We start from the raw sequence: 24,060 nt of genomic DNA on the forward strand, positions 1-24,060 counted from the left end.
ACAGACTCTGCAGAGACCTGAATGCTGTCCTGTCCACCAAAGATGAAAGAAGTCTCTTTTCTCTCTTCACAAAAAAACAGATTTCTCCTTTTTGTTGTCCAGTTCTGCAACAGATTAGCCCTTTCCTGAAATGTTCCCTCTTTCATTTGCATAGACGCAGCTGCCAATACAAATGCACTGCAGAGGCAGGGAATGATGCAGGTGAATTATTTTTAGAAGTGAAAGTTTGCCGCTAGTTTAAGAAACCCTAATGGACTGTGAGCATGATCTCCTGTTTGTCTTGAAAGCAATTAGGTGCGTCAGATGGCTAATTACAATTTAAAAACAACTCATGTAGTTTGCAGAATACGAAGTTTCATATACCTAGTTTTGTAACCTTTTGTTACTTTATAAGAATATTTGAGATTGATATTCTTAGTGTTCCTCATTAAATGCCTGTCTTTGCAAAATGGTGACATTTAATCTAATTAGTGCGTTCAGTGCATTTAATCTAATTAAGCAAAGCTATTACTATCTCTTTGAAATATGCTACTAATATTATAAGTACAGTAATAAATACTAAATATGAGAACATTTGGATAAGAATGTTGGATTCATTCAAGTAAACACTTCCACTTGGCATAAAACAAACATTTTAAAAACATGAAAAAAGATGAGTCTTATGTAATGGCAAGTCTAGCTAATGTCTGTGGATCCACATATTTAAAGATTGAGAAATGGAACGCTACCAACTGATTAAACGCATGAGAGTGTCCTTTCCATCTTCAAACCCAGTAGGTGCGTCAGTGCCCCCAGACTGAGATCCTGAGTCTGTGGATTCGATCCAGTCACTGGATGGTCACCTTGAAGTGGACCTTCCTCCTCACAAAGGTCTCATAGGTGAGCCAGTACCGAAAGGATGTCTGACTGGCTCAAGTCATTCGGGAGGGCATTGGTCCCACCCTCAATATTACTGTTCAGATTCCTCGAACATTGAAACACTTGAAATGCCTGAATTATTAATGCATGTTACTCAAAAAGACATTCCGTTAATTGAACTGGCAAGACACAGAATGCGGAGAGTAATTTTGATACACGTTTGACGCCGACTTTCAAGAGATGTCGTTTTAACATGCTCAGATAACACTGGCCTATGTAATTCATCCTCATTGTGTCAATCATATGGCACATTTGCATATCCCAAGGTTCATTTTTTATCAATTCAGAAAGTTAATCAACTGGAGATCAGCATAAGAGGAAAAGACAACCATTGAAACGGTGTTCCAACTTGGCCCAGCATTTATGACACGTAGAATTATCGGAGTACGAGTCAGGCCACTTTGGGTGGTGATTCTCCTGAAGGCAGAAGTTGTCTATAAATGCTGATGTAGGATCAGATTCCCCAACCACAATTGTAACCTTAACTGTAATAAGTTACCCACAAAATTGGTCCTGCATCAGCACTTACGGGCAACTTCTTCCTGGAGCAGTAATTCAAAAATGTCAGCTGCGGCTTATTAGTCCTCTGATTCTCAATCCTGCTCTTGGGGGCACCCTGCTCCGCACGTTTTCCATCTTTCCCTGCTCTACCTACGTGACTGAAGTCATCAGTGGCACCTTTGATTAGCTGAGCACACCTGATTTAATCAAGAGCATCACACTAATTTCAATCAGGTGTGTTTCGAGCAAGGATAGATAGAAGATATGCAGGACAGTGGGCCTCCAGGAGTAGGATTGAGAAACACTGCTCTGTATGATTATTATAAAATCTCATTTAATTAAATTATTCAGTTACCGTGAAAGCTTCATTAGAACAGATTTTCAATTCAAATACATAATTTGATACTTTGTTGACATATTTATATACAGTCAATGGTTGTAATGAATGGGCAGTGGGTTACTAGTCTTATGCCTACATGTAGTAAATCAAATCTGACAGCCTGCTATTGAAATTAATAATGGGGCAGTTGAGACTGATACACTTTCATTTGTTTATGTAATGTAACATTTATCTAATGTAAATTTTCATCTGTCCTAATAATGGACAGGTTTAAAAACGGTCCATCATCATGTTATACCTATAACTATTTCTGTTAGATGGCTGACCAGAATTTCAAAACAACTGGCATGACTGAAGCTCAATAAGACACAGTCAGTGTAAAAATATGTTAAAAAAGTAGTCTCTTAAGCCTGCAAGATGCAGCATTATGTTGAGTTTTTCAGTGTTTCCATCTTTGGGGTCTTTTTTTTTTCTTGGTTTCACTGTTTTGATGCCCACATGTATTTTCAAAGTCTGATTTACCCAGGTTGCTTCTGTGCCACTATGTCAGGATATTTTGAACAGTTTTGTGCTCCTCAGTTGACTCTTTAGTTGAAATTTTTTATTGAAAATCTTTCTCGTAAGAATGGGGCTTGTCTGTATGTGAAGGTAATCAAACATGTCCGCGTTAAATTCGGATACACATGCATGTACAGTGTTTCAAATTGTATCACTGTCTGCATCATCTGTACTCTACATAAACTCAGGGCTCTGGGAAGCCCCTGTCTCGCAACTTGGGATTGAGACCAGTGGTCACCTCAGATCTGCCAATTGTTCTCCATTCACAGACAGATGTCCCTGTCTTTGTGTATGGGAGGTGACTGTTGTGCATGGGGCCATCTGGTTAAACACTTTGGAGGAGGGGGGAATTGGAGTATGGTGGGGTGGGGTGGGGGTGGTTTAGCTTGAGGCCCCAGGGGTGTTGATGCTCCGCCCCTCCCTATGGGGAGGTGACGAAAATACCCCGCAGTTGGTTTCAGCCGAGGCCAAAGCTGGTGTTTGTCCAGGGGCCCTGTCCAAGAGGCAGGTCTGTTGCTCTCTGGCTGTAATCTGCTCATGAGCTGTGGCATCACGATCAGCCCAGTCTGCAGCAGTAATGTGGCATTCAAAAAAAAAAAAGCCACCCCTCATTTTTCAGCCATGAAACCTGAGTCTGTCACCTTAATTCCTGTGTGGAAGGGAAAAGGTGATTTTACTGAGGTCTGTGGAGCTCCTGAGGGAGTGAAAAAGGGCGACGTGTCTGACCTGAACAAGCATTGAATCGCATTACTGGAACCTGCGGCTTTGCACGTGCAAGTGCCGTAATCGCACTGCAAGTGTTGTTTGCTAAATTGCAATTGTAATCAGAGTTGAATTTGTGGTATTGTCAAGAAGATCACCTGTTTTGCTAAGCATACCAATTCAAGTGTTTTTGACTTAAAAATGTGAAACTGATAACCATCCTCATTAAATCAAGTCAGTTGTAGGACAGGCAAATATGAATATTTTGGAGCTAATAAACCAACAAATATGGTGCCACTAATTGAGTGTAATATTTCAGACCAAAGCTGTGTATGTCTGCAAGTTGAGGCTTCTTCCTGTCGTCAGATGTCTGTGGTTTTGAAATGCTGGCCTCGCTGTGGGGTAACGTTTCATGATACCATCATCTAATTTTTGCAGTGTTCACGTGCAGAAATTTGAATGTCTGTGTGTCTTGAACCAATGTGCGATAGAGGAAGTAGCAGGTTGTTTATATTTACATATTTTTTTGTGACTTAGCCAACACACTTATCCAGAATGATGTACAAGATCAGTACATTTAACTTTACATTTACAGATTTGGCATCCATTGTCCATTGATCATGTCCATACATTCCCAGGTGGATTTTAAAAAGCTAAAACGTATTTGAATCGGACCTGTGAGGGCCGCCGGTTGCTTTTTGAGTCTGTTAAAAAAAAAAAAAGACTGAGCTGGAAGCTCCATTTTGTGCTGAAGCAAACCTTGCTCTCTCAGCAGCCCACCCTCAGTTTGAAAGGATTTGCGCTAGTCATCTGTAGTTTTGTTTTAGTTTTGTTTTTGTTTTGTCTGGCTTTTAGCTCCAAAACACTGAAATCATTGCCATGCACAAAGCATGCATCGATACAGAAGGCAAGCTTTTCCCTCACACCGTCCCTGGTGATGAGGGAGCTGTTTGAGGCTAAAGCACTTTTTTGCCGTTTGTTGTGTTTTTCTACTCACCCAAGTGAAAGCTCTGCCTGGTGGGTAAGGTGGGTTAGCACCTTTGACTAGAGTGTCAGGCCGGGTCCGAGGCTTATAGGACAGCGTTCAGACTGAGTGAACACGCACCAGCATACCTAATGCAGATGGAAAAACGTCACATTTTACTTTTTGATGCCAGTTCTAAATTATGGGAATTATTAAGAATTATGGGCTTTTTTTTCTTTTTTTTTTTTTTTTGCTGTTTCCCGGATCCTTATCAGTTCTTACTGTGATGGTTCTCTTCACCTCCTGTTGTAGTGGAGTCACACAGCAGGAATAACGTTAATGTCAGGAGTCAGTTTTTCGAATGATTAGGCCAACATAAACACCATTCACTGGCTTTGATTTTGGCGGTTTAGAGGTGTTGGCTTCTATACGGTGTCATTTTGAAGTCAGGACGCAAAGCGATTTGGCTGTTGCGCTGGAGCAGGTGAGTGCCTCGGAGGCCTTTTTGAGAAGGGCTCAGTCCCTGTTTCTGCATGCATTTTCAGGGGAAGACGGCGACAGAGAGGGCAATTAGCAGAAATGCATAACAATTTACAAGGACTTAGTACCAGCTGGTGGAAGACATATGGCGATTAGCTTTGAAGGTGATTGCATGTGCCACCCTTGGCACGGCGGCCTTTGTTCTTGTGAGGTTTATCGCCGAAGATTAGTTTCAAGCTCCGATCTGACTTGGAGGCGGGATGCACCTAAAAGGGAAAACCCATGCCATTCAGGTTGTACTATGGAAGCACGCAACATCGCCAGGGGGTTACGCGGTTGTTTGAGGCTGCTCTGTGCGTTTGACCCATGGGTAAGGGCATTTCACTTAATTGTATATGTGGCCAACGACAAGGCAGCACACCAGTACAGGAGGTATGGAGCTAATGTGCGTTTGCGACGTCACCTTGGAAAGTGCACGTCGAGTTAGACTGGAAGTATGGCGGTGGAAGCGACGGCTATAGATCTGACCCACTGAAGGGGCTGTTTATAGATTTGTAATTCAGCAGTGTAATCCCTTAAGGGGATTAGCCACAGCTTTCTCCTCTTTTCTAATTGCGTTACTGCATCATGTAGGTTTGCTGCAAGGTTTTAGTGCAACAGGTGGAGAAAGGGGTGCAGGTCTTCCTCAATATAAGTTACGAAAAAAAAAAATGGAAGCTGTTTATGGAATTAATTGCATTTGTTCTTTTTAATCTTTGGCTCCGTAGGGATACCTTGCCAGAAAAGGAAGAACAGTCAACAGAAGATAGGAAAGAGAGAACGGACGAGAAAAGGGAGGAAGCTGGTCGACAGAAGGTAGGTGGGTTTCTCCCTCTGGTCGAAGTGGCGAGTCGGAATGGACTCGAGCGCTCTCCCTTTTTGCTGCGCGAGCTTACAGCCGAACTCCCGGGGCTGGTATTTGGAGATGCGGTGGTGTTACTCGCGGCAGAAGAGCGCATTCCGAGTCCTCCTGGGGGAGCCGTGCGGGGGCTATTTCTGGCTCTGAGTGGATGGATTGACATTGCCGCCTGAGGACTCCGGTACTGGCACAGCAGGTAGCTGTTCGAGATGTGCACTTTGGTCAGTTCGATACTCGGATATTCTTTGGCTCCCGAGATCGAAGGTTTAAAAAGTTTTTCCTCCCTCCCCCAGCACAATGTTAATGCACAATATAATAACTCCAGTTCTTCCTGTGTAAGTGACTCATAACTCACTCTCACTTTCAGGCAGGGAGGCCCGCAGTACCTCTGAATGAGCTGCTGGGCATGTTTCTCAGGCTTTCCGCTGTCGACACGGATGAGAGCGGACTGATTTCTCCTCAGTATCGATGATTAATTAGCATTAGAATAGCGGTCTGAGCAGTCGATTAGCGATCCCGGGGCCGAACGTCAGAACGATCAAATGAGCGTTGGTGCTCATCCCCACCAGCTGTTTTACGGCTTCCTGGGGCACGGCGGTCTGGCGCATGCCGGGTTAAGCTCATTCCAGTGCCTGACCTCTTTCGTTTACCTCACACACCCCCCCCCCGGGACTGCGAAATACATTCAGGGTTTGAGTACCAGCGTCGCCCACTTAAGGAAGCATTCATACATTGATTTTCACCTCCCTTTATTGATCTCCACGCCTCCTTCCTCCCTTCAGACCACAGAGGAGAATGACACAAAGGGTTTCCAGTTTTATTAAAACTTTATCTGGGCCTTCTGCTTTTTTTTTTTTGTTGTTTTTATTAGTCTATAGTTTTTGGCTTGTGGGACTCCTAGTCTCTCCCTCCTAGTCTACTCCCCCACCACCTTACCACAGGATAAGGAAAACCGGATAGCTAAGGACTTTATCTCTGACCTTGCCTTTCCTGTGTGCCAGTGGCTTAGCGGAGAAACCCGATGGCGTGACTGACGGCGCTTAGCGACCAGTTGGGCACAGCCAGTGGAGTCTGCAGCAGCAGCAGCACAATTTGCTGTAGCCTCTCTGCGGCTAGCGTTTGGCACCAGCATTACGTGCCGGGAAGGTTGGCCACAGACGAGGATGGTCGAGGTGGCACGCCCCGCGGTCAGCACGCACCGCTGGTGAATTAATGTTTTCGTGGTCCTTTTTCGGTCTGGGACTCCTGCGGGAGAAGCCGTTTGTAAACAGTCAGACAGTGTTGGATCCCGATTTACAAAGACTTGACTGTAGAACATTCGATCTCACCGTACTCCACATGACATGTTCCAAAATGGAAGTTATCAAAGTCGTTGTTACTATTTATCTGTTACCGTTGTGCAGAAATCTAAAATTTTTAATAAAATAAAATTTTTATAATAAAGTTTTTATTAATGAATGACTGCATGGAGCATGTAGTAGAGGGTGTATAATAGAGAATGAACAGAAGAGGGTGTGCCACATATTGGTAGATTTGTGTAAATAATCTTTATATTGAATATATATTGGCATGTACATGTATAGCAGGTGGTTTTGTTAAACGCTTGAAATGGAATTTTCTTTGGCCTGTGACTGGTGGTCGGCGTAAGATAAGGAGATGAGTGACTTTGCTGCGTATAAGGAAAGTGGCCCCTGCACAGTTGTCCTTGAATGGCTTACTTTGGCAGATGGCAAATTGAAGTGGATACATGCAGACTGGCCACCGTGCTTTTGAGTGAACAGTCAGTCACATGTTATGTGCTGTAACAAATGTGCATTTGCTGATAAATTTGTTGCCTGGCCTGTACAGGGGGATGAGATTTTCTCTAGATCTACAATAGATAAATGTGTTTTGTTTATTTGTAAAGCCTGATCTATAAAAAAAGTAGTGATTTTATTTTCAATATTTTCGATCATGTAAATGAAACATTAAATTGACATGGCTGCTTTGGATCTTTTAGTGGCATGGTTTTTTTTTTGATAGTATACTGTGCAGAAAATTAGATTGTTGGCAAGGAGATCAGTTGCTAACCAGCCAGTCAGTTGCTATGCAGAATTTACTAAAACAGGGTTGTGGTTAACTTTAGATAACTTAATAAAGTAGCGGTATGTAGCTCCCCTTTCTGTGAGATGAGGTTTATTTTCTTGTAATCATTAATATTCTGAATGTGCTTTTTAAATGAATTACCTGGCTGATATGCTCATCTCTTCAAAGTAATAGTCTGGCTGTGAGGAAATCTTGGCTTTACATTGTAACAATTGACAATATCTGTCTGTTATAGCTGTCAATGTCTGTTATAGCTGTAGATACCTGAACTGCCAGCAAATAAAGAATGCACATTCAGTGTATTTTAGTTTTATTTGTGCACGAAACTCTTCAGGACATTGATTGTTGTCAAAGAAGTATTCCTTAATTGGCATGAAGTCTCTATTTTAAAATGTCATTTCCTCGAACATTTTCACCATTTTGTAAAATGCTGAGTGCTCTGACCTTTCAGGGGTCTTTTTTTCCCCCATTAGCTGCTACTCCATCAAGCAAGATTGAACGCATATATACTGGCACGCTGACAGTTCTCTGCTGATGGAGATACCTGGAATTTTATTGCTGTACGATAAAAAATAAACTGGGTGTGCGCTTGAAGCCCCTCCCCCACCGCGGCCTTCCCTTCCCCAACATGTGACGCTTATCTTCATCTCCAGATGGCCTTAGGCCTCCAGCTCTGCGCTCCCTAAGTTAATCAGTTTAGAAATGCTGTTGATTCCGAGTGTCTGTTTTAACACAGTTAGTCAACATCGGACACGACACTCTCATAAAAAAGGGCTGTCTCTAAGAACCAAGAAAGCCAATAGGAAGCTGTTGGTCTTGGTTGCTGCACATGGAGTGTTTCGCTGAGGTTTCTGGGGTTATGTGGGATGAATGGCAGAGGCTAATGTTTTGTTGATTAAAAAAAAAAAATTTAAGCAGCACTTTTTAAACAAAACATACAAGGGGGAGTTTTGGCAGGCAGACGACAGTTCTCTCTGCCTCTCAGTTTTTCCGAGCAGACCCACTGCACCGCGTGGTTTGTCGGAATAAAGCAAAAATGCGCTTTTGCAAGAAGAAAGGAGGAATTTGAGAAAGCTGTCTTGGAAGAGCCTGTCTTATATTTTTACCGCATTGTCGCATTTTTACCATCATGTCAGGGAAAGTTTGAGAGCTAGCAACAGTAACTATGGGGGGAAGGGGGGTTGGGTCCTGTAGAAAGGTCAGTTTTTGAAAAGCGGAAAATGTTTGGATGGCAACTGTTGTCGGGACGAAGAGAGGGTCAGAAAACTGGGAACCTCTCATGAGATGATTGGTGGAGTCTGCGATCTTAAGTGAAGGCTGGGTTTGTGTTTACCAAATCCTGCGGCTGTTGCTTAGCGATGGCTGCGCTCCGGGCAGAGTCCCGCTGAGAAGCGTCAGCCTCTCTGATAAAGACAAGCTACACAAACACTCTGCGTCGGGCCCAATCCGAGACCGAGGCCTTACACGGCTGACCTGTGAAACATCAGCCTCGGAAGCCGGGGGGGAGGTCTGGAGCAGCACGAAAAGAACTACGTTGAGTTCAGTGTTTTTTTGTTTTTTTTGGGGGGTTTTTTTGTACTGATGTCTATCTAGTCGCTGCTCCAGGTAGTTGCCAAAGACCGCCTGACAGCTTTGTTAGTTACAGAAAGGTAACTCCCAGTTCAGCTCAAGGCATTCTTTTCACAGCAAGTGCCCCTACCCGCTAGCCAGGCGTTCCATTGATGTCTTCAGCTCAGACAAGCCGGAACGGGCAACCCTACCCATTCGCCAGCCGGTTTCAGCCTCTTTTCTTTTTTCCTTTCCTCTGCGACGTGCGGCCGCCCCCCCTCCCTCGCGTGTCGGCACGCGTGCGGAGCCTGGTTCGCACCCGGGACTGAAATCGTTAAGTCCGGGTTTGTAGAGCTCGCGGTGTGCTGCGGCGCTCTCGATCTCGGCTTCCTGTTTTCACAGTTTACAGAGGAGGGCGCGGACCACAGGCGGTGAAGGAGAGGGCGAAGTTTTCGCGACCTTCCACCTCTCCTGCCATTTTTCCCAAGGGGCACTTTCGGCAGGCGTCTTCTCATTCGATTGGCTTTTCCTTGTGACATTGTGACAGCGGGAAGGAAGGGCGGGACAATAAGTTGGCGTTATGAGTGTTTCTTTTGTTCTCTATGAAAACATCAATATTTTTAATAAACGTAAACACACAAGATCACGCTCTAGGGTGTATGCATGGGCTGTTCTTGCAATGAAAACTCTCCGTGCATCTTAAATTGCGTCCGTTTTTCATTCTTTATTAAAAAGGTTTATCATCTGACTTTAAAAAGGGTTATGCAGTTATGCAGTGCTGGTGTTATTATGCGGGCTCAACAATGCAGCAAACCTTGCAAACAATACTTTGTTCTAGGTGTATCCCTTATGCGTTTTGATGTTTGGTAAAAAAAAAAAAAAAAAATTATGATCAAATCCATGGTAAAACAAACGAGTCCAAAATGGTAATCAATAGCAGGCTTGTTTAATATGCATCTGGGGGAAGAAAAAAAAATTGTCTGAATAAGTTACAGGGAAGAGCGGTTAGCAGTGTCTGTCGTTAGCTTCAAAGGCAAGCTCACGCATTGCTATTTTTGTTTGGGATCCCATTCGAGTCCACATTTTTTCGGTCGTGAGGTCTCTGTTTGTTGACAAGCTGCCCTGCCTCACTGAGCGGCCTTTCGGTTTGGACTGTTTTAGCCGGACTGCTTTAAAAACGTGCATGCCAAGTGAGCAAGCCATGGAGAATGTTCACAAGCACCTTTGCACCGCGTTAGCAGATCGCACCGCACCATGAGGGACAGCGCTGTAAAACAGCCGTCCATTTCAGATCTCATCAGTCCAGGAGCCAGTGGGTTCTGTGATTGTTTGGAGACCGCTTCCAAGTTTCTTTTTCCTTGTGGCCTCAGGGTCACGGTAGCTGGAAGATGACCACTGTGTTCTTTGGACGCTAACATGTTCTGCCACACAACTTTTTAAAATTTAATTAGACAAGGTTATCAGACATTATTGATAATTATGATATGGTGTTCCAGCAGAATTTAGTGTGTCGCTCCTGTTGAGGTGGACTGGTCGCTTGTAATGCCATTTGTTATAACAGTCGAAAAGTGCTGATCAAGGCTAGCTATCTATAAAAATAAGTGAATGACAAGGTTAAAAGTGCATTTAATGTAAATATTACCTTAGCTGCATGGGAGGACGAGTCAAAGATGCCTGACTTCGAGACCAAAGATGTTTGCTGGCTTTACTCCTTCAAACTGTTAGCTAGCTATTCATAAAGCCATTTCGGTTGCGGACCTGCAGCTGAAGCATTGGGCTGGCTAGCCTTGTTGGTTTGACGTTTTATTGATCCGGTTTGGATTACTTCCAGCTGCAGTAACTGGCCGTAGTTTTTCACCGTTGATGCATTTAGCTTTTCTTTGTGTAGTTGATACAGCAAGTTACCTCATGATTGAAAATTAGATAATGCAGCATAGCTGGTTGGCTGGGTGATGTTGGAATGGGTTTTTCTTTTTCTTGTGTAAAAGTAGGAATGCACTGTCAAAACGTACCATGCGTTGTAAATACCTGGCAAGCCATGTTGAGCAGTTAACAACTTAGCAAATGTAGCTGCTGCAAAAAGGCAAAATTTGGGAGGGAGTATGGGGAATGGACAATTATATTTTGTGCTAGCAGCTTGAGGGGGGGGTTTACACTTTCGAATGCTTTGCAGATGAGTTAATTTTATCCCAGTGTTGCTCAAGCCACCCCCTCATCAGTCCAAAAAATGTCTCTGCTGTCATGTCAGGGGGAATCTTGCCTCATTCAGTATCGCCCCCCAACCCCCCCGGCCCCGTGGCATGCGCGGAGCGGCAGACGTGACTTCCTGTAGCTTGTCATTCCACAACCAGCACCTCTATGCGCTGAACAGGAAGTGGCTAACAGTGCGACATAAGGAGGAGGAGAAGCGTGCAAAGCGAGCCCCGCGGTATACGCGCAGCGTGTAGAACTCGCCCGCTTTCTGCGCAGAGTGGCAGATTCTGTGCTTCAGCACGCTGTGTCTGCAGCAGACACCTGCAGGTAGCTGTAGACAGGATTCCTCTCTCCTGACGCTCCCCTCCCCTCCCCTCCCCTCCAGGCAGTCGCTTAAGATGATCTCGGGGGCCCCCCACTTCAGGCGGCAGGCGGAGCTGGCACAGCTCTGCCCCAGAGCAGTAAAATGACACCGCGCGCTGCTATTTTCTAATGAAATCGAGTGGGAAGCGTCACCGTTGGAAACGGAACATCGGGTCTCCGGAATGTTTTCGCGAAAAACTGCGAGCTGGGGGGCGAAGCGGAGACGGGATACGTAAACAGTCGGCCCACGGTGCCGTCGGGTGGCAGCGCCCGTTAGCATTGTTGTTACTATTAGTTATTTTCGTTTTTTCTTCTTTTTTTTTTTCTTCGAGCCCTCTTGCACACTGGTCTGTGGGGGATCATTGCCTGTGACCTCAGGACAGAAGAGCAGAAGGTGTTTTTTTTTATGTTCTGAGAGCTGGAGGAACAGTGGAACAGAGTGATGTGAGTGAGAACTAAGGAACGTTTTTTTTCCAGGTTTATAAATAGCACCTTGTACTGAAAGCGAGCCGGAGCGAGGACCTGTTACTGAGCAGAGCGCAGTGAAAGGTTCACACACAGGAGTGGTTGTTCGCATGGATTTAGCAACAGCCGTCTCTAGCTTAGTCGTGTTGCGTTTTCCATTTGAACAGCAGACTGAATCACAGGTGCCATAGAGGGAGGGCATTCAGCAAGCAGAGTAGCTCAAATCTAAAGCAAGGTGGATTAAAAGACAGAGTGAGTGGCTCTGATACAGGGAAATTGTGTACATACTCAGTTAAAACCGGGGGAAAGTGATTGGTGGGACAAATGAAACATCAGTGTACCAGGCTCATGCTCCTGTTACCTTTAGGATATTTGGTGCATTCAGCAGAACCCACTGCCTTCGGCTGCAGTTGAAACAATTTCAAGTGAATTCAAGTGCCAACCAGTATATATATATATATATATATATATATATATGTATATGCATGCTGAAGGATTATTGAAAGTTAAAGTACAGGTAATGTTTAAGGCACGTTTCTCCCCCGGGCCCTTTAAGAGAGCGAGGGAGGGGGAGAGAGAGCCAGAGAGAGAGAAGGGCAGAGTGAGAGAGATGACAGAGCATGGAGGGGGGGTGGTGAGAAGAGGAGAGTTGGGGGGAGGGGGCAGGGTGTTGAAAGTCTGTAAGAAGGTGCATAGCTGGTGACATGCTGTAATTAGCTGGTGCTCGCACGGCCTTGCTCAGATGTGGCAATGGAGCTCACGTGCGTGCAGATCTCCCGATTTTGAAAAGCTGGCCCAACGAGGACAGTTCCGCCGAGCACCCTCCACCCCTGCCAGAGGTGGTGGTGAATAAACAAGATGCGAGTGAAACCCACAGACGAGCCCGAGAGTTAACGCAGCGCTCTCGCGCTGCAGGAAGCTCAGCGGTGCTCTGGAGCCGCTCCAGCAACTGCCAGAACCAGTCGCTTTGTTTTTCGCATATCGCGCCGGTATGCTGATAGGAAGCTTTTTATCTCCGCTGTAGTCAGCTGTCAGTATGCTGTCCCGCGTCCTCCGCGCACCGGCGCAGGCCTTGCACAAACCCTCACAGGTTCCACAGCAAACCCGTGAAGCCTCAACGCTCTTCCCTCTGAACACCTTCCAGATTTCCAGCCCTCTGTGCTTTCTGATTATCCGGGCATTTCCAAAACAAACGCGCGGCAGGACATGCCTGACTGCAGCGATCACTTATTCTCAGATTTCACCCCTCCGCGTGGGGGGGGGGATGCTCCAAGCACTCTGGGAACTGGTAGTGCCTGTACTGTTGAAAGGGCAACCAGGGCTATTCTGTGAGAGGCAGCCGGAGCGGCACATTAGCTGCCCTGGAAGGCGCAGCCCGTGGCTGATCGGGGCTGGGAATCGATTGGAGGGACTCCAGATCAGCGGCAGCGAGTGGCTCAGAGGGAACCTATCCGGGAAGTGTTTACCGATCGAACATGCGAAGGCAGAAACGTGGACGGTTTGGTGCATCCAGCTAAACGCATTCCCCGGGTTTGACGTGTACTCGCGCCACCCTGTATCCCTTTTAGAAGTTGTTTATGGTGGCTCTTCAAAGCGCGGGGCTCCTGCCCGTAGATTACCTCTTTGCTTGCTTTCCAAAGCGCTCCCGTTGCTATGGAGAGAGCGAGGCCACGTCCAAATGCCGTTATATAATCGGCGACTAGAGTTTCCCGCTCCAGTGTCTGCGAGTGCCTGTCAGGTCATTTTGCAAGCGTACGTACCTCGATGTTGGAGGAGGAATCCTGCAAGAGAGTGGCTAAATGCACCTGAGGCACCTACGTTTCCTTAATGTAATGGCACCATGCGAAAAACGCACCCCCTCCCCCCAGGAACGATGGGGTATCGTTTTACTTCAGGGTGCCCCCCTCCACCGACTCTCCGAGAGAGGAGTACCTGAGCTCCGAGGAGCTGTCATTTGGCTCTAGCATCTTGTCACCAGCCACCTGTCCACATTCTCTCTGGATGGAGCTATGTGCTTGGCCCGATCATCAGGGTAGTATGTTGCCCCTGCTCACTTAACATTTAGATGACCTTTACTGTATTATTCTTACTCCCTCACTGTCCTCACTTAACCTCTCGCCCCTTTGTACCACACCCCAAATCTGAGGTATAACATCTCAGACTGTATGAGCAGATAGTGTCTAGTTTCATAACTCCGTATAGTCAGTAATTCATGCGAAGTCGGGGAGGCTTGCAAAAGAGACTTCCACCTCATGCGTTACCTCAGTACATTTGGACACTCCCTGAAGCCGTTTAGGTTTAGTACTCTGTCCGAGGTTACAAGTGAAGTGTGCCACCAGGGATTTCAACCTGCAGTCTTGTGGTCAGGACTCCAGTTCTGGTGTTGTGATTAACATGTGCAGCCGAGGTTCTTGTTGCACTGTGAGCTGAAACAGGTTTGGTCCTCGCATTAATGCAGTTGGAAACATGTTGAAAACAGCAGTCAGATGCCACTGAAGTCCAGAAGTGTTCACAAATGCAGTAAGCTTAGTGGTGCACTTCTGCATTGTTTTAAAAGTGCCTTCATTGAATGCTTTCACGGAATGAAAACAACCTCAGTCTTTTCTGAACATACCGGCTTGGAAACGGTTTCTATGTATATATACGTGGGCAGAAATATACCTACCAGCTCATATAATTTTTGTTGTTTGAATTTTCTGTTTTCAGCTTCTCACCAGTTTCCCCTCCTTGCCTTTCAGTGCCAGACCCCATCAGGGCCAGTCTCAGCCAGTCACAGCCAGCTGACCCAAACGAAGGACCTCCCACAGCAACCAGCGGCATCAGAAATGCCGAACGGGCCCAAGCCGTCAGCTGGCCCCAAGCCCTGCCTCCACACCCGCCCTCTGAAGTCCAGCCCAGTTTTCGCTCGCACAAACCGAAGCACCCGCTGAAGTCCCGCCAGCCCCTCACCATCCCGCCACAGGTGGGGACACCAGGGGGCGCTCTGCCAGCCAGCGAGGGGCTCCTTCTGAATTGCGCAATACCCACCGCCAAGGTACAGCGGGCATCTCCACAAAGTCCTCACGGGCTTTAGGCACAGTAACTGAAAATGACGGTAAACAATAACTAGCTCTAAACCCTGGTAGCAAATACCTGTTTGTTTACTAGCAGGCACACCAGTCAAACAATTTGTTCAATTTTAGAACAGCCTTCAGTTTTTCACAACATCCACACCTTTGCAGAACTGCATTTGCCTGTCTTTATTTGTGACATCACACTGAATACGATAATGGGAAGCATCATCCCCTGTCTGCAGCCAGTAGATTTCTCTTCAGAAACACATTGCAAAACAATTCATGCTGAATTTTGTTCGTTCTGAATTTTTAGCGTCAGTGATTAAATAGTATTTTAGATCACGTTTGTGGCCCCTTGACTTGAGCATAATTTCTTGCCTGAACCACATGTCTTCGCAAGGTCAAAGGTCTTTGGAACATCTGAACAAAACAGGCATGGAGGCATTGCTTAGGTAATGCAGCTCTTCTCCAGGGGATTGTTAAACAGAGGCTACATTCAGTCTTTTTCAGTATATGAGGCTCTCGTCAGAGGCGGCTCTTTGTGGCAGGAGTGGTTTTGGTTTCTAAGCCCACTGACACCAATAAGGATGCAAATTATGCAACCAGAGGATTTAGACCCCCCAATTATAAATGATGTGACCTCCTGTTCAGTGAGGGAGTTTGGTGGGAGAGAGAGACTCAGCCTGGAGCTGGTTGCAGAGCCTCTGTAGTTAATGGCTTCAGTGAAACCTTTTGGGAAGAAGACGAAAGTGGAAGCGAAAGTGGTTTTACTAGACAGGGACCCTTATGACAGGCTAACCCTCTGTCGCCAGAGGCATTGCGGTATTTGGCTGTCACTTCTGACTAAACTGAATTCATTTCCTATGTGCTGGTTCAAAATTTCCTCATTGCACTTGGATAACTTAAGTTTAGGGGATAGAATTTTCCCCGCTCCGTTCTGATTTGGTATTTTTTCAGTATATGAATGATTGGCTCTGGGGCTTTTTCCGTTGAATTTGTTTCTTAGAAGTGGGTTTTATATTAAAGTCAGTAAGCGTATAATGGTTGCTTAGATCTGCGTGCATACTGGAGTTCCTAGATACTTTGTCACTTTTCTTCCCAGACAGGGTTTTGAATCATATTGTCTAGTTAGGCATGGTCAAGTAGTCAGCAGGTTAAAATGCATTCTTGTGACCCTGGACCCAATCAATCCTGTGTGCTTGAACACAGTTTTATGTTGGATCTGCATTACATTACAGTACATTAGTTGCTTGGCAGGTGCTTTTATCCAGAGCAGCTTGCGTAGCTGACATAGCTCACCTGTTATCCATTTATACAGCTGGATATTTACTGAGGCAGTTCGGGTTAAGCACCTTGCCCAGGGGTACAACAGAAGTGCCCTACCAGGGAATGGAACCAACGGCCTTCGTGTTACGAGCACTGCTTCTTACCGCTACACCACATGGCAGCTCAGCTTTGTGCCAGGTCATGAGCTATCTCCTAACACCTGTTGTAGCATAGGATGTTGATCTCAAGTCACCCCAATCATCTCTGTGTCTGCCCAAGTCTCTGTCTGACCTCTTTGTTCTTTTGTCCTGCAGGCATGGCTCCTATACGGGATTTGGTCAGCCACTCCCATAACCAGACAGGTAATTACGAATTTATCTCGCCTCTTGGTTTCCCCCGCTGGCCTCTTCACCTTGTGACTGTGCCATCGTACTGCATTGTGGGTGTGGCTGGCCCGCATCGAGTCGGCCAGGATTAGAAGGCAACCTTTGCACTCTGGAGACTGTTGGAACCTCTGAGGTCACCAGGATTTGATCTGATAAAATCTGCTAAATATGATAAAATATGTTGTTTAGAGTCCACTTCGGGGAATCGCCAAACTAAATCTGGGAGAGCAATGTGGCAAAAACATTCCTGTAGCAGTGTTTGCTGTGAAGTGCAGTTAATTGCTCCATTTATAAGGAAGTTGTAAATGACTTTGCAATTTAGGGGGCTTGCCCTTGTAGTCTAATGTGCGGCAGGCCTCATTCACTAGAGTGCAGATCGTGGATAAAAGCTTTGGTGTTAGTACACGGCCTGTTAAGTACTGTGCCATCCCAACAGTAATAATGGAGAATTTCTGCTTTTAATTGGTCAGAAAGCAGACTTGACTTTCAGGCTTTAAATGCCTCCAGTGCTAAACGCACATTATGTGCAAGAATGATGATCTCCAAAAGGTGACAGTGAAACATAAAACATTGTTTTCATCAAACAGTTCAGTTCACTGCGGAGTAAGTGTCGTGTTGAGTTGTTCACTCAAATCGTAAGATGGAAAATTACCAATGTTATGACCAGCCAATGGATTATGGGCATTTTGCAAGCATTATTTAATTGAACACCTATTGAACAATGCAGCCTATTCTTGTTATCACACCAGAATCATTGTTTAGAACCAGTACAAAAATTGGTTCTAAAATGGGGGTTTAAGCCTTTGGGATGGAGGTGGGTGTGTGTGGAGGAGCTGGTCTCTTGGTCTCTTTGTGAGAGGTTGATAGCCGGTGTGCCAGAGACCTGACAGGAGAATCTGAAAAAAGCCTTTGATCAGGTGGCAGTAAAAACAATTGACTCTTGCACTGACCTCTTACAAATAAAATACCTGTTGATTCTTTGCATTTGATGAGGCCAGTTGGCACATTTGCAACTGCATTTGCCTGCTGTTCTGTCAAGTATGTGCTGCTTTCAAAAGCACTGCTCTTAGGATGGATAACCATGTGCACTGGATGTCCGGTTTGGTAACATCTGTGCAGGTTTTTTATTTTGACCATTGATACATGTGCAGTGCATACCTCTGGGCCAGTTTGTCCCATTCTAAACATGAAGGAAAATCCTAGAAATGAGTACAAATCCGCATATGATACATCCAGGCTCAAACTGTTGGACTCATGTGCAGAATACAGGAGACAGTGTAATGTTGCGGTTAAAGAGCTGGACCTGTAATCATGGGGTCCGGTCCGGTTTGCACTTGAACAAGGCAGTCCGTACTGTTTCAGTAGGTATTTGTCAGTGTAAAAGTATGATGGGTAGATGCGTTAATGTGCCAGGAGCGTAAAGCAGCCCGACCTGGCTCTGTGAAGCAAGCGCGTAATTAGAATACGTAGCAGAAAGCATCTCTGCCTGTGGATGGTAAAATGCTGAGGCGAGTCTGCAGTCTCTGCAGGGTCTGGCAGAATGCGCTCCACACGGGCGCGCGTGGCAGCTACCTTTCTAACGCCTCCGAGCCCAGCAGCGGGAGCAGCAGAACCCCTCAATGCGAGCCGCGAAACTCCTCGCCCCGTTTGCGCCAGCCAGCAGAGGTGGGTCCCCGTCAGGGTTACCGCGGCGGCCGTTTCTCCTGGCTGGATTTCAGCGCCAGCTCGCGGGCGGCCGGCTGCAGCGGGACGGGCGGCCGGCGGCTCTCCGGACGTGGCGGGTTTTCAGAACCGCACGTGCAGATTCCGCCGCCCTCCGCCCGAAGCGAGACACCGATCTAAAGAGGGGGCGAGGGGCAGGGGGCGGGTCGGGGAGGGGGTGTCCGATGTCGGGGAGATCCCGCTTTTGTCACCGCGAGCCTCTCTTTCGCCGAGCCAGGCAGCGAGACGGCTCCCGGACTTGGCATGGGGACAGAGGCTCTTGGCAGCCATCTTGCAGTGCGTGCTAGAGAGCAAGCGCAGGCTAGCACAAATATGGAAGTCTAATCTGCAGTCGCACGGGGAGACAAAAGATGACGAGGGGGATGGGGGGGGGGGGTGGAGGTCAGTGATTTTTGGGAGGGGCTAAGGGGGATCTATTGCACTGAATTTCAGGGAAAAACTTTTGGAAATAAGAAGTCAATTAATTTGAGGGAAAAAAGCGAACACCGAAACACAAAAGGAAAGTAGGTTTTGGCAGGCGCGTCCTTTCTTTCCTCCCCCGCCCCCTTGGAACGCGACGGAATCCCGCCGCGGATACAAAATGGTGCCGTCGCTGTGCAGACTGTGGAGGGGGCTCGGGGGGGGGAGGGGTTAAGTGGAAGGACTGTGATCGTAGATCAGCGAGCACTTGCGCCGAACATCACTGATCTCTGATTGCTTTCGTAGAGAAAAAAAATGAATGTCTAAATATCTCAATTTTCTCAGAGATTGATTAGCAGAGTTTGGGGGGTGTTTTAGTTTATTCATGCCTTTTGGATTTTCCTTTGCTGTTAGATTTGGGTATTTTTAGAACCCCAGACTACATAAGGTAGTCTACCACCTCATCTAACCTTTAATTTGTGAGAAACTGTTCACATGTCAGGGTTTTCACTCTTCAGTTTGTTTTACTGCAGTTAGTTATTTTGTATCTGTAGCACTGTTTTACCTTCTAAAGCGTAAATTAAACGCTTTATACTCAGCATCATGTTAGCAGCGGTATTGTTTGTCTCACGCTATGGACGTGTTTTTAAGTTTTGGAGAGCAATGTCTTGTTTTTGTGGTTGCCTTCACCTCTAAAGGCACTTTTGGTTTCAGTTCACACTGACATGAACGGTTTGGCCTTATAAGGGCCGTGTGTTTAGTTTATCTTGTCTTCGTCGTGGTTGCAGTAAGATTTAGATGTACCATGGGGAAGCTCACACATCAAAATGCACAGATAATGTAATGTTCTGTAGGTTGTTGTAGAGGTCAGTAGGACTGTGGTTATGTCACTTTCCCTGCAGACATGAGATTCCTTACACTCATTTATATTGTATGTCTTGGTTGGGTCACACAGTTGCCCTGATCGCTGACCTGGGATCAGTGTGTAAGTAGGGCGCTTGTGGTGGTCCACGTGTGGTTGCTGACCTGAGTGCTGTCGTCTCCCCTCAGATCTGAATCACAGTGGTCTGGGCTCTCAGTATGAAACCTCCCCCTGGAGTTCGGGCTCTCCCGGCAGCGACTCGGACACCAGCTGGGGCAAGGCCCTCGTAGACGGCCACGACAAGGAGGCAGCCTGGCCCTCCATGACCGGCAGCGATCCTGAGCTGGCCTCCGAATGCACCGACGCCGACTCCGCCTCCAGCTCCGGGTCCGAGAAGAACCTGAGCGTGACGGCGGCCGGGGGCGTGGCCGGCGATGGCGTCCAGGAGAACGGCCATGGCGGCCTGGCCAACGGGAGCATTAACGGGGCGTGGGGCGCCTGCCCCGCGGAGGCCGCCGGCGGCAAACCCAGCGCCTGGGGCGCCCTCGGGCCCGCAACCAACGGAGGCGTGAATCCAAGCACTTTGAACCCAGATGCCAACCTCGGTGCCTGGCCCGCTCTGGGGCCCGGCCCCCAGGGGCCGGCGGCAAAAGGGACGGGGAACGGCGGCGCCGGCGCTCACTCTCAGAGCGCCAACGCCAAGGCGGGTGTCTCCGCCCACGCCCCCTGGGGGAGCCTCCAGGGAGGCGAATCCGAATCCGAAACCAACGGTACAAGCAAGGCCTCGCCCGGCGGGCAACCTCAGAACCTTAACACTGAAACCCACGGACCAAATAACACTACTAACACCATGACCTCTAGTTTACCAAACTCTACTGGTTCGGTGCAGGCGGGTGAGGGCTGGCACGCCGGCGCCGGGAGCTCGCCCCCGCTCCAGGCCGCTCTGTCTAACGGCGCCCCCGCCGAGGGCTCGGCCGCCGGGCCCTACGGTGCCGTGTGGGGAGCTCCGCCCGCCACTAATTACTCCGCAGACCAATGCCCTGCCCCGATTGGCCAGCCGGCAGGCGACACTGTGAACACAACTCTAACGCAGCCTGTAGCAGGTGGACCGGCCACTTTCAAGGGTCACAGCGGTGGCAGCCGCGGTGGGACAGAGGCGCCGAGCGGGGACTGGGAGGAAGGGCCCGCGGCCTTGCAAAGCATGCCCGCCTGGGGGGCGGGCGGTGGGGGCCCCTCGGGGATCCCGCAGCCGTGGGGCAGCGTGTCGTCCTCGTCCTCCTCCTCCTCCTCCTCATCTTCCTCCTCGTCCTCCAACGCCAAGATGTCGGGCGGGGAGTGGACCGCCCTGCCCAGCCATGGTCAGCATTCCGGCGACAGCAGGAAGGGGGCGGGCGGCTGGCGCTCGCTGGAGGACGACGCTCTGGGCGCAGCAGGCGCGCGGGCGGGGGCTCCGGCAGCGGGCGGCTCGTGGGCCGGCAAGAGCGGCGGGGAGACCGCCGCCGGCCGCGGGGAACGGGACGGCCCGCACAGCAGCCGCAGGAAGGGCAACCACCAGGCGCAGGTGCAGCTGGCGCTGTCCCGCGCCGACCTGGACCCGCGGGTCCTGTCCAACAGCGGCTGGGGCCAGACCCCTGTCCGGCAGAACACCGCCTGGGACCTGGCGAGCACCTCCGGCCCCGACAGGAAGCCGAGCTGGGGCGGCCCCGTCTCCCAGGCGACCAGCTCAGGCGGGTGGGGGGAGGGGCCGGGCCCCGACAGCAGCGGCGCCCCTACGACACCCGGGTGGGGGGACACCAAAGGCTCGAGCAGGCAAGGGGGCTGGGAGGACGACTCCTCCGCAGCGGGCAAAGGCAATCAATCGTGGGGCGGCAAGGAAGACAAATCCTCCACATGGAGCAATGCACAAAAAGCCAAGCAGGGATGGAACGCGCCCCCCAGCGGTGAGGGGTGGGGGGGAGACGGGTCGCGGGGGAACCACTGGGGCGAGCCCCAGAGGATGGGGTCCGGCAGCTGGGACAGCGACAGCGACCGCTCGGGGTCCGGCTGGGGCGACGCGGGCCGCGGCGGCACCTGGGGCGGCAAGCCCAGCAAGAACGAGCCGACCGGCTGGGCCGAGCCTGCCGCAGCCACCGGTCAGAGCCCGGGGTGGGGGGACCCCCCGAATCCGAGCCACTCCTCCTCGAGCTGGGGCGACACCGCCGGCTCCTGCAAGTCCCCCGACTGGAGCAAGCCCCAGGGCGGCGGGGTAGGGCAGCCATCGGGGGGAGGCGCCCCGCCACAGCCGGGCAAGCCCTCGGGCTGGCTGGGGGGGCCCATCCCCGCCCCTTCCAAAGAGGAGGACTCGACGGGCTGGGAGGAGCCGTCCCCCGAGTCCATCCGCCGCAAGATGGAGATCGACGACGGCACTTCGGCCTGGGGCGACCCCAGCAAATACAACTACGGCGGCGTCAACATGTGGAACAAGAACAGCGGGGCGGAGCAGGACGCGCTGGCACCGCCCCCGAGCCACCCACAGGCCCCGCCCACCATTGCCGCGACGACCCCGAAAGAGAAGACCGGGAGCACAGGTAAGCGCCCCCCTCTATAGGCCAGGCCTCTGCGCCCTGCGCCACACAACCACCACCCCATCCCCCTCCCCCCCACGTCGTCCCTCGTGCCGAGCCTCCCGGCACCCTGACAGGGGTTACGTTACCCCTCTGGAATGTTCCGAGCTTTGATTGCGCTCCCCTCTCTTCAGAAGCTGAAACAAAGTCTTTGTCCGCTGCATGAAAGGCCAGAGCGTTTCTAAAGCCAAAGCAAACAAATATCCCGAGCGCGTATAGTTTCTCTCTAACAAAGGTAGCAGGGCTGTCCACAGTCACATGGCTGCTCTCAATAGGCTCTGAACAGTCTGTGCTTTCGGTGCGTTCCTGCTGCATTTGGTAGTGTTGGTTTGTATCGGGAGAGATGCGCACCCAACCCCCCCCCCCCCCCCCCCCCCACGTCCTAACGCATACAGGCCATTTGTGGGGCGGCGGATCATGTGAATAATCTGTTCAAACGCAAACCCAAACAATTGGTTCTTCAATAAAAAACGCATAGCTGTGTGTGAAATTTGTAGGAAATGATTGATTGGCAAAATGTAAATTTCTGGGAGCCCTCAGCCATTGGGTTTACAGAAAGAGGCCCACACGGGGTAAAGGGCATTGAGCAGCAGGTGAGTTCAGCGTCTCTCAGTTTAATGGAGGCCAGCGTTAGCTGGGGCCATTAATTGAGGACATCAGTTAGTGAGGCGATCCCGGGGGGGGGGGGGCGGGGGGCACAATGTTGGAAGAAGCTGCGCCTGATGCATGGGTTTCAGAGGGGGGGGGGCGGGTTGGGTCAGGGGGCTGACTGCTTCCAGACGCCGCAGCGGGAGAACCGGGGCTCGGGTTTCGCCCTCAGCGGGCGGCAAGGTCACATGGTGGCAACCCGAGCAGCAAGGCGCGCAGCAGCGGGGCTATTTTTGGCGGCGGAATCCGGGGCCCGCGGCTCAGGGCCGAAAGCCGTGCAAGGGGGGGGGGGGGGGGGGGGATGAAATGCCCCCCCGTGCTCAAACGCCGGGGGGCTGCAATATCAGGAGAGCTGCCGGGGGTAAACACAGCTTACGTAAGCCTGTTTATATGGGGACAGGAGCGTGACCCAAGGCAGGGTCAGTGGACTCCCTTCGGCCAAAGTGCACCTAATTCCCAACCAGCGTTAAGGAACTGTGGCTGAGATGCACGCACGCTGCTAATCTTCTTTGTTTACAGTGCGAAAACGCAGGGCTTTTCGTCCCAGCTAGAGGCTGTTTATCCGCCATGTAGTAATCCCATACAAATTGTCTCTCTTTCAAGCGCTGCGCTTTCATTTAGCTCAGTATCCCAGAGCAGGATCTCGGCCTATTTCAGGTAATCGCTGCGTATCCTATCCACAGACATGAGAGCTTATCTAAGAACGCAGCTTGGACCGGACGGCGTGTGGTCACTTCACTCCTGCGGGTGTGGTCACGTCAGAACCTTTGTCATGCATCTTCCAAAATAGAAACCGGCGATTTCAGTTTCCTCAACCGCTCAATCTCGGCTGGATTTCGCCACAGGGTGACACATTGTAGCAATGCGTATTTCAGTAATCGCTTTGAGTTTAAAGGGGAATTCCACCATGAAATAAAATGTGGGTGTGTAGTTTCGATCCTTGAACAGTTGGTATAATTTATTTCTACTTCTGTCTGTGACAACCAAATGTTAAATTTTTTTGTAAAATATTTTAAGAAGCAGTTATGCCTACTGTAGGATCAATGCTGAAGGCATTAAGGCAAAAATAGTTGAGTTGCTGAAACAATGAAAATATACATTTGAGT

At 49.2% G+C, this 24,060-nt stretch overlaps 1 protein-coding gene across 1 annotated transcript in view; it reads left to right on the plus strand.

The window, feature by feature from the left end:
- The window catches only part of LOC118794273 (trinucleotide repeat-containing gene 6A protein-like), a 38,311-nt gene that overhangs the window by 3,018 nt on the left and 11,233 nt on the right, over positions 1-24,060 (plus strand). The window contains exons 3-6 of the mRNA XM_036552491.1: positions 5,231-5,318; positions 14,754-15,049; positions 16,649-16,696; positions 19,892-22,270. Coding sequence (XP_036408384.1) covers positions 16,651-16,696; positions 19,892-22,270 — 2,425 coding nt within the window. The 5' untranslated portion in view covers positions 5,231-5,318; positions 14,754-15,049; positions 16,649-16,650. The remainder of the gene's footprint in view (positions 1-5,230; positions 5,319-14,753; positions 15,050-16,648; positions 16,697-19,891; positions 22,271-24,060) is intronic.

The sequence above is a fragment of the Megalops cyprinoides genome, chromosome 19 (genome assembly GCF_013368585.1).
Source record: "Megalops cyprinoides isolate fMegCyp1 chromosome 19, fMegCyp1.pri, whole genome shotgun sequence".
NCBI classification, from domain to species: Eukaryota; Metazoa; Chordata; class Actinopteri; order Elopiformes; family Megalopidae; genus Megalops; species Megalops cyprinoides.